Genomic DNA, 11239 nt, shown 5'->3' on the forward strand with positions numbered 1-11239 from the left:
CCATCTCTCACTCTCACTCTCGCTCCCTTCCTCTCTATCTCTCTCCCCCTTCTCTCTTTCTCTTCGCTCTCTCTCTCTCTCACTACTCGCGTAACCTTCCACATCGTTGCCAGGTGTCGTATCGTCGCTACGGCCACAACGAGGTCGACGAGCCGAAATTCACGCAGCCGCTCATGTACAAGCGCATTGAGGACGTGCCACCGATCCTGCAGCAGTACCAGCAGAAGCTGCTGCGCGAGCGAGTCATCGCCGACGCCGACGTCGCCGTACGTAGTAGACACGCGATAACGGTGTCGATGTCAAGGGTTTTGTGCGCAGATGTGCTGTTCATCAGATTCCGTAATGATCAAATACGCGAGCGTGTGGGGTGGAGGGCGTGTCAGTGTGTGTGCGTGCGTGCGCGCGTGCGTGCGTGCGTGCATACGTGTGTGCGTGCGTGTGTGCATGCGTGCGTGTGTGTTTGCGTGTGTGCATGCGTGTGTATGTGTATTGGTGCGTGTGCGTGTCTGTGCATCTGTGCGTGTGTGTGCGCGGGTGCGTGCAGTGAGTGAATTGAAATTGTGTGCATTGTAATTAATAACATAATCAACACTTGCATGTAGCATGCTTCGACGTCGATTGCGTTGGACCTGTCATCACATGCTCATCTCATTTTCTGACATAGGTTGAAAGCGAAAAGTACGAGCGCATACTGAAGGAAGGCTTTGAAGGCAAGGCCAAAATGGAGGCTTCCATTGCGACATGGCTAGACTCCCCATGGGCTGGTAAGCATGAACAACCCAGCAAAATAAATAACTAAAAATAAATAAATAACCCCCAAAAAATAAGCTAAAAACGCGCACGGTTAAAGTGAAGTTATTGGTGCAGAATGGGATTCTCTTATGGCAGTAGGTGCATACACAGGGGTAAAATTTAGCTTGTGAACAAGGGAGTCCAACGGACTCCCTGCCCTCAAAAAGAGGGAGTCCGCAGCAAAATGAGGGAGTCTGAAGTTCAAAACTGAAGATATTAACAATAACGCATTATTTTGAAGATTCATGCGGTTGCACGTCTGCCAAATTATCCTTGGCCATTTCCTGAAAAAATACGGTAATTCTGCGAGGCCGTGCTCTGGAACGAACTAGTTAGTATAGCAGAATTTTCAGGGAGTCACACGGACTTCTGCATATATCAAATCAGGGAGTCCGACAGTAAATCAGGGAGTATTTGACTCTGGACTCGCGTTAATTTCGCACCCTGCATACATACACGAGTGTATTGACGAAGATCAGTGCAAAGAGAGGCGAACACCACCGACGTGGTCTGCGGTCAAAGGGTGCTGTTTGCATTCTGCCTGGAATTTGCGGCTGCACAACCGTATTCCTTTGCTGTCTTGCCATGATGTTTCATGACACTAAATACACATATGCACGTGCACACACACACGCACACACACACAAGCATGCACGCATGCATACGCACACACCCACAATCATGCACACACACACGAGCTGCTGTGAACATTACCCTGTGTGACAGTGCTGCTGTAGGCAGTACCCTGTGTGACAGCGCTGCTGTTAACATTACCCTGTGTGACAGCGCTGCTGTAGGCAGTACCCTGGTGTTCAGGCGTGTCGTCATGCTCGCAGGGTTCGGGAGACGTGAAGTATCATCTCGGCTGCTCGACGGTCGTGCGTAACAAGACCACCGGCACCAACATCAACCTCGCGATCGTCGCGAATCCCTCGCACCTCGAAGGTACGAGACTACGGTTTATTCCCGGTTGGCCTACTCCCATTTCGCCTACGGCAAAATTCCCAGTTGGCCTATACACCCATTTCGCCTACTCCCAATTCGTCTACGCTCAAAATCTACCCCATTCCCATTTCGTCTATGATTGGTTTGTTTACTGAATAATCATTTATAAATAATAAAATATGGTTTTGATTGGCATACGTAGATTACAGGAACCAGAAAACATAGGTACAAATACTACAGGAACTATTATATTACTTATTCTGAGAGTAGACGAAATGGGAGTAGGCGAAATGGGAATATTGCCGATTCTGAGAGTAGACGAAATGGGAGTAGGCGAAATGGGAATATTGCCGATTCTGAGAGTAGGCGAAATGGGATGTTGCCGTGACTACGCCCGAATGTCGTCGCTCGTCGCGGCGACATGTGATGCATGCCGTGTTAAATTGACTATGTCACGAATTTTCTATGGTGTATATTTGTACAATTTTGGTTGCAATTTTTTTACATTAAAAGTAAGTACTAATGGCACTAAATGTATCTTCAAATTCTTACCTGATAAGATTGTTTCTCAACTAGTTAAAAATTTAAAAAATAAACCTTTGCGATTTGATTGTTGATTACGACATGAAATGCTTGCTATGGGCTATGTATGAGTCACGAGTGTTTGTTCACGTCGGACGGTATAGCAAAATAGGAAGTATAATGCAGCAATTTAACCATAAAAAGTGAACAGAATCACTTAAATTTTGTGAAAAAGTTGGCATAATTTTATTACTTTTACTATTTACGGTGACGTTGTCACTTTAACACACGTGAATAAAAACGGACTGTGAATTAAAGCAGTTTTCTTTTTTGTTCGCGATCTGTTGCGTTAAAGTAGGCATCGCTGTTTCTTTGTTTAGGTAATGCATCACAATTGTTATACCAGTTCCCTTGGTATGGTGAGATGTTACGCATTTTGTCATATTTATTTTCCTGCGCGTGGTGTTTCTACCAATGTCAGCCTGAATATGTAAAGTATAAGCCAATGTCATGTCCCTTGCAGCGGTCAATCCCGTTGTGCAAGGTAAAACCTACGCAGAGCAATTCTACAGGGGAGACAAGGATGGCAAGAAGGTAAGAATTCTAAGATATAGTTCTGGAATAATAAATGAAATAATAATGGAATATGGAATATGGAATATATGTAAGTCCGGCTCAGGGTCGTATAGCCACCCCAGTCGTATAGCAATCTAAAGCCTGGCTTCTGATGTCAATCGAAGCGATTCCATGCAAGCACTTTGAAATTGAGTGTGTCACTCTTAATTCAATGTCATCCACTGTCACTGCAGATATGACTCCACATAGCTCTCTTCGTAGCTTGAACATTCACACACTGGGTACGAGTCCTGCACAATAGCTACTGCATGTATACTCCGTATATTTCGTGGTGGTTTAATTTGCGCGAATTTTGCGATGGTTTAATTTTCGCGAATTTCGTGGTGGTTTAATTTGCGCGAATTTTGCGAACGCGTCCCCTACCGCGGAAATAACAACACGCAAAGATAACAACACACCGTTCTTTACTGATTCGGGAATTCACCGACCGCGAAATTAACCACTCGCGAAATTGTCCGTCGAGTCTGAATTCGCGAAAATATCATGAAAAATATGGCGCACACAGTACGCTATGTACTGACATATCTCACGTGTGTGTGCCAAGGTAAAAAATACACGGGAGCGATAAGCGATTCGCTCTTCAAACCTCCGAAATGTTCCCGTGAGGCTCAAAATAGCTCCCGTAAAATTTTTCACGCGAGCTATTTTTTCCCACAGACTTTTGAAAAAGAGCTCCTGTGAAAAAAAAAATTCCCCTTGGTGTGTGCGCAGGTGATGAGCATCTTGCTGCATGGCGACGCGGCCTTCTCCGGACAGGGCGTCGTCTACGAGACGTTCCACCTGTCGGACCTGCCCTCCTACTCCACACACGGCAGCGTGCACATCGTTGTTAACAACCAGGTAAGTCGTTAACAAGTGGGCGCAGGTAAGTGGGCGCGGCGAGCGTACAGCAGTGACGGTCGCACTGATGGGGCACGATTAAAAAAAATCTTTGTTTGCCTTCACCCAACCCAGGCTGAAAAGTTTGGGTNACATGTACATCCTACATGTACATCCTACATGTACATCCTACATGTACATCCTACATGTACATCCTACATGTACATCCTACATGTACATCCTACACGTACATCCTACACGTACATCCTACACGTACATCCTACACGTACATCCTACATGTACATCCTACATGTACATCCTACATGTACATTCCACATGTACATCCTACATGTACATCCTACATGTACATGCTACATGTACATCCTACATGTACATCCTACATGTACATCCTACATGTTCATCCTACATGTACATCCTACATGTACATCCTTACATGTACATCCTACATGTACATCCTACATGTACATTCCACATGTACATCTTACATGTACATCCTACATGTACATCCTACCTGTATATCCTACATGTACATCCTACATGTACATTCTACATGTACATCCTACATGTATATCCTATATGTACATTCTACATGTACATCCTACATGTACATCCTACATGTACATCCTACATGTACATCCTACATGTACATTCTACATGTACATCCTACACGTACATCCTACATGTACATCCTACATGTACATTCTACATGTACATCCTACATGTACATCCTACATGTACATCCTACATGTACATTCTACATGTACATTCTACATGTACATCCTACATGTACATCCTACATGTACATCATGTCATCCTACATGTACATTATGTCATACTACATGTACATTCTACATGTACATTCTACATGTACATCCTACATGTACATCCTACACGTACATCCTACATGCACATCCTACCTGTACATTCTACATGTACATCCTACATGTACATTCTACATGTACATTCTACACGTTTATTCTACATGTACATTCTACATGTACATCCTACATGTACATTCTACATGTTCATCCTACACGTACATTCTACATGTACATCCTACATGTACATCCTAAATGTACATCCTACATGTACATCCTACAAGTACATTCTACATGTACATCCTACATGTACTTCCTACATGTACATCCTACATGTACATTCTACATGTACATCCTACATGTACATCCTACATGTACATCCNACAACACAGTGCGCGCATAGCGCCAGCCGCTCATTCTAACGTCTACTGCGGTGATCTGTGGGGATGTGGAGGGATTCTACGGTAAGCGTGTTAGTCCCAATGTGTTTCACATACACGCGAAACACGTGAAATGCACAGGGATGGTATAGAAGCTTCTCAAGAAGAATGTTCGTTGGGATCGTTGATGAAGTTGCCACGAGATGGGGGCGACGTTTAAGTGTCTTCAGCTTAAGATGGAAGCTCCATCATTGCGTAGTAGCAACAGAACGTGATTGTTGCAATGAGCGAATAGGTAACGCTTGCGATGGCATCCATTTAGCCTACGCAAGCCTACAGGCTGCAAACTTGCAATAAGAGAGCTGCCACCCTGCAACAAATGTTAACGCGAGGCGCCAAAGAACTGCCGCCAGCAGCCGTCATGCGCAGTGGCATACGTTACATGTAAGCATTAGCTGACAGTACAGAATGCCACTGAGAGAATTATACGATTTAGGAACTACACCTTTGTAACCAAATTGTAGCTTTTGAATTTCACTGTGACAATTGTACGGCTCATGACAGTCGTCAGGGCATGTAGCAGGTCGATTCTACTAGCAAACCCGGCAGTCAAATTCTGCTAACAGCCAGTCAAGCAGAATCCAAGTTTACAGCCCTCCTCTTGAGGGTCAAAAGTTTATCCGACGCACTTACTCTTCGGCGATGGTCAGCAGAAGGGACATTTCCATGGTCCTGTTCAATAAAGCCATAACAATGCTAGGTCACCGCGTGCCACAAAGAGAAGGTTTTTCACAAATCGGCTCCGTCAGACGCGATGTCCTCGAGAAAATTTCTAAAATCTGCCCTGTGCCGCACTGAAGCCTTGTGAGCCTGTGACTCAATTTTCGGCACAGTGTGATGGCTTTTCCTACATTATGCTATACACGCGACTAATCAGCGAGTTAGGTCGAGGGCGTGTTAGATTCTTGTGGGCCCGCGAATTCTGGCATTTCTCCTAATACCGTTAAGCTTATAGGTGAATGTTCCCCTTCTTTTACACCCTGCTTGACCTTTGACCTTTGACCCCCAGCTTCGACACTCCAACTGTTTTGACGATGCCCCGCCCACACCCGAAATATGCGTGGTGTCGAGGGCGTTAAGATTGTGGCCCAACTGTTGACGGGACGGACGTGACGGACGGACGGACGAACCGGCCGTGCCCGGGACGGACGGCCGGACGATCATGCGATTCTACAAGCTGCATCTGACGTATGTGCAGATGAGCTAAAAATGTAGTCGAAATCAGTGCGCAATCGTGTCAAACCTCGCTTTGTCTTCAATAGAATATGACTATATATATATATATATAATTTATTTATTATTTATTAATAATATATATATGTTATACGGTGTACACCCAATTGTAGGTAGATAACAGTATGGACACCCCCATCGTAGGAGTATGAAATAGAATATGAGAAAAAAAGAATGAAGTTATCAAATTTTAACAAACACTGTTGACGAGTCATTCTTCTACTCTCTCTCGTCTCTCTCTTCGTCTCTCTCGCTCTCTCTCTCTCTCGTCTCTCGTCTCTCTTCGTCTCTCTCTCTCTCTCTCTCTCGTCTCTCTCCTCTCTGCGTCTCTCTCTCCTCTCGCTCTCGTCTCTCATCTCGGTCTCTCTCTCTCTCCTCTCTCTCTCTCTCTTCTCCCTCTCTGTCTCGATCTCCTCTCTCTCTCTCTCTCTCTCTCTCTCTCTCCTCTCTTCTCTCTCTCTGCTCTCGTCTCTTCTCTCTCTCTCTCTTCTTCTCTCTCGTCGTCTCTCGTGCTCTCTCTCTCTCTCTCTCTCTCTCTCTGCTCTCTCTCTCTCTCTCTCTGGCTCTCTGCTCTCTCTCTCTCGTCTCTCTCTCTCTCGAGTCGTCTCTCGGTTACGTCTCTCTCTCCTCTCGTCTCTCTCGATCTCTCTCTCCTCTCTCAGCTGCTTCTCTCTCCGTCGATCTGTGCTCTCTTCTCTGCTCGTCTCTCTGCTCTTCTCTCTGTCTCTCCTGCTCTGCCTCTCTCTCTCGTCCTCTCTCTCCTCTCTCTCTTCTCTCGGGTCATCGTCTGCTCTCTTCATCTCCTCTCTCTCTCTCTCTCTCTCTCCCTCTCCGTCTATCTCTCTCTCTCGTTCTCTCTACTCTTTCTCTCTCTGCTCTCCTCTCTCGTTCTCTCTCCTTCTGCTCCTCTCTCCGTCTCCGTCGTCTGCTCTCCTCTCTCTCTCTCTCTTCTGTTCGTGGCTCTCTTCGTCTCCTCCTTCTTTCCTTCCTCCCTCCCCTCTCGCTGTTCTTCTCATAAGAGTTCGATGTGAATAAAAATACAAATGTATACAAACATGAGCTTCTTTTGTTCACTGGTCCTTACAAACCGCGTAGCTTCCTTCGTTTTGACATAAATCGTACTTTTGCACGACATGGTTTTCACGTTATTTACCGTCGAGTGGCGTTGCCAAGCCGCAAATTCAAGCCAGAGCAACTCGAAGGAGGCGCGGCAGGGATCGTGTCTCTCGTACGTTATCTCGCGAAGAAGTTTTTTTCGGCAAATAGTCAGGGAGCAAATGTAATCCCGTGGGAAATTCAGGCTACAAGCAAACAGCTAGGCTACATGTGTCGAGCGGACCATATGGAACATGAAAATATATGTTGGCAACATTGAAACTTGCACCGGTCTATTTTAGGGAGTGTTTTAGAAACAACACCAGTTTTAAACATGGAAACGAGGCTCTGATATATAAATGGCTATAACTTTTTTATTTTCAATAAAATTCGGCCAAACTTTTAGCAATTACTAACCTCAGCGAGTTGGACATGGCTAGACCATAATATTCCACTAAAACGATCACGTGACATAAATGGCTATAACTTCTTTTTTTTCAATAAAATTCGGCCAAATTCGAGAATCTTTTAAAATTTGTCATTGCATTAGAGGCCATAAGAGACAGGGCTCGACTGGTTTTTCTCCGGGTATATTTCAAAATAAATGCTTAATAACGGATCAACGTTTATTCTCTTTGCGGGAAGTCTTGCTAAGGATTGTCATGTATAACTTCATCACAAGCACTTGCTATCCACCCCTCACCGAGTCAGGGTTTGTAGCGGGTCTTCCAAAATCTTATAAGTGCTTATTTTGCCAAAAATAAAATAAGGGCCCTTATTAGTATTTATTTTTGGTGAAATCTTAGAAAAGTACTTAATAGTCCTTATTTTTTGCCAAAGGACCATTTTTCAACATTGTTTTATAAACTGTTCTCGACTTAGAGTAAGAATTGTTGTATATATAATACGGAATAATTAAATCTGCTGTGCAATTGTGTATATAAATAGTGTACTTTAATAGTCGGTCATCTATCAGTAATTGCGTAAAAAAGTCTTATTTTGGCCTCCAGAAAGGGTCTTATAAGTCCTTATTTCAACATGTGTCTTACTACTATGAACCCTGCGAGTACACTAACCCACGCCGATATCTATGCAGCTCAAAACGCTTGTATGCGTGCGCGCGCGTGTGTGCGTGCGTGCGTGGGTTGGTGCGGGAGTGTGTGTGTACGCGCGTCTGTACGTGAGTGTGTGTGTGTGTGCGCGCGCGTGTGTGTGTGTGTGCGTGCGTGCGTGCGTTCACGATATAAGTATGGGCTCGGCGAGCGGCGGGATTCTATATAAGTTTAACTGTGGATTTACAACGCTACATTAGGATAGTACAATACATGTTGCACTTCACTATATTGCATGACCAAACGCGACTGAATGACGAAACTCTAATCTATGCTCAACAGTTGCTATCACTTTAAACTTCTTATTCGCATTTTGTTTAAATTTTAAGCAAAAACTAACCTCATGCGAAACATACTGTAACCGACAGCGCTTCCGATTCTTTTCTTCTCCGGTTTTGCGGCAAACGGTAAAGTATTCTAATCGACCCACCTGCGTGCAAGTGCGTGTGCATGCGTGCGTGTGCGTGTGCATGCGTGCGTGCGTGTGCGTGTGCATGCGTAGGCCTATATGTGCGTGTGCGTGTGCATGTGTACATGTGCGTGTGCATGTGCATGCGTGCGTGTGCGTGTGCATCGTGCGTGTGCGTGCGCATGCGTACGTGTGGGTGTGCATGCGTGCGTGTGCGTGTGCATACGTGCGTATGCGTGTGTATGCGTGCGTGTGTGTGCGTGTGCAAGCATGCGTGTGCGTGTGCCCTATGTACAGTACAGGGGCCCGATATCAGAAACACGCGTATAGCAATAACATAATAACAGGAGTTTATCAATAATTGGAATATTAATAACTGTTCAACCTTGTCACCAAAGTGGTAGTATCTGAGGAAACGAAACGGGACCTCTGTGCACAGAGTAGCGAGGGAGCCAAACTCCTTAACACATTCGTGTCGGAACGCATCCAGAAAGGCAATGTCAATCTGTGGTCTCCCATGAAGAAACGCAAGCTTCTAACCTGGAAGACTACTCTAAAGAAGACCAGGGTTGCCGTGAAGAACAAGGTAGTTGAGTTACAAGAGGACAGAAACCTGTTCGCCCGGATGATGGTGGTGTGCCAGTCACGGCCGGAAATCAACATACAAGAAGCAATTGGCAAGTACGAGTTTTCTGTGGTTCCGAGGTCCCTCTTTGCTGCTGATGGTGTGATGCTACATTGTCTAAACAAAAGTACGCTGTTGAGCTTGGTTGAGAAGGAAGGGCCACCTGTCTCTTCCACTGATGAGACTGATGAGGCAAGACTTCCGGTGCATCAAAAGAAGGCAGTCATTGTGGATGGAATGGCAGAGCTGCAATCGCTGGACAAACCGGCCTACATAGCTACGTGCGCTCAACTTGCCGAACACTTCACTGACAAGCTTCTCTTCAAGTTCTCCAAAAGCGAAGAGATTCATTTGGTTTTTGACCGTTACGATGTTCCCTCGTCCTTAAAGTCAGCTACACGCGTCCGTCGGCAGGGAGATCAAGCGCCGATTTACTACCGAATATCAGACACGACTCATATAGCAAAGGTCCCAATGAAACGCCTACTGTCACACACTAAGACCAAGATGAAGTTGACGGAATATCTTGCAGCCAAGGTACTTCAGAGAGCAGAAAGAGAGGGCAAGGATCTCGTTGTCGCCTGGGGTGTGAATGTAAAGCAACCCATCGAGATGTCGCGCACCTTCGCAGTAGTCAGAAGGAAGCAGACACAAAGATCATGCTGCACGCCATTGATGCTACTAGACAAGGAGCTACAGAAATCCATATCTTCTCGCCGGATACGGATGTCTTTATTTTGTGCATGAGACGATGCCCTGAACTTTGTAGCAACATCAACTTTGTTACAGGAACTGGGCAGTGACAACGGGTTATCAAGCTACAGCCCATAGCACAAGCTCTTGGTCATCAGAAGGTAGCCGCGTTACCCGGCTTTCATGCATTGAGTGGTGCTGATGTTACTGGTTGTTTTGCTGGCAAAGGAAAGGCCACGTGGTGGAAGATCTTCCTAGAATCAGATGAAGAAGTTTTTGACGCTCTCGCAAACATGGGTTCTCCAAATCAGCCGACGGTGCAGACGCTCAATACTGTCGAGATGCAAGGTCTACGCCCCCAAATCAAGCATCGCTAATGTCAAGGAGCTCAGGTGGTCCCTTATCCGGAAAAATCAAGCACAATCAGAGAAGTTGCCACCTACCCATGCCGCACTTCGCGAATGTATAAAGAGAGCCTGCTATCAAGAGAAAGTATGGAGTACCGATTTTGTAGCGAATTCACAACTTTCTTCTCCAGAAGAGTATGGCTGGAAGCCAGAAGGCGATATTTGGGTACCCGTGATGACGAGCTTGCCTCCCGCACCGGATGCTGTTATTGAGTTGGTCAAGTGCAATTGCTTAGCAAGTCGGTGCTCAACGAACCGATGCACGTGCAGAAAAGCTAACCTCAACTGTACTGAACTATGTGGCTGCTCCGGAGACAGTGACCTATGCGAGAATCGCCTAGAAGACGAGTACATTGATGATTCTGACTCTACATCAGAAGTGGATGAGGACTGATCCCTATAATGCAGTGCATGTCCATTGGTTTATGGTCTAGCCATTTAAAAATTTGAAATGTTCACCTTCGATGTGCACCAGATCGCTCCATTTCAGTGCAAAAATTGAAAAAGCTCCCTGCCGTGGTGGGGGGAAACCCCCCTCCCACACCCACCCCCGCTCGGTCGCTTGGCTCCCTCGAATAACTCAGCCCCCGGCATGGTTCGTTTTCGTTTTCTCAATTGGGCCCCCACTTTGAAACCGTGGCGCCGCCCTGATATATATATATATATATATAT

The 11239-nt window shown here is 45.6% G+C and overlaps 1 protein-coding gene across 1 annotated transcript in view; it reads left to right on the forward strand.

The window, feature by feature from the left end:
* Positions 1 to 107: 107 nt before the first annotated feature.
* The window catches only part of LOC106812462 (2-oxoglutarate dehydrogenase, mitochondrial-like), a 40796-nt gene continuing 29664 nt past the window's right edge, over positions 108 to 11239 (forward strand). The window contains exons 1-2 of the mRNA XM_014816347.1: positions 108 to 266; positions 665 to 764. Coding sequence (XP_014671833.1) covers positions 174 to 266; positions 665 to 764 — 193 coding nt within the window. The 5' untranslated portion in view covers positions 108 to 173. The remainder of the gene's footprint in view (positions 267 to 664; positions 765 to 11239) is intronic.

The sequence above is a fragment of the Priapulus caudatus genome, unplaced genomic scaffold (genome assembly GCF_000485595.1).
Source record: "Priapulus caudatus unplaced genomic scaffold, Priapulus_caudatus-5.0.1 Scaffold652, whole genome shotgun sequence".
In the NCBI taxonomy this organism is placed as follows: domain Eukaryota; kingdom Metazoa; phylum Priapulida; class Priapulimorpha; order Priapulimorphida; family Priapulidae; genus Priapulus; species Priapulus caudatus.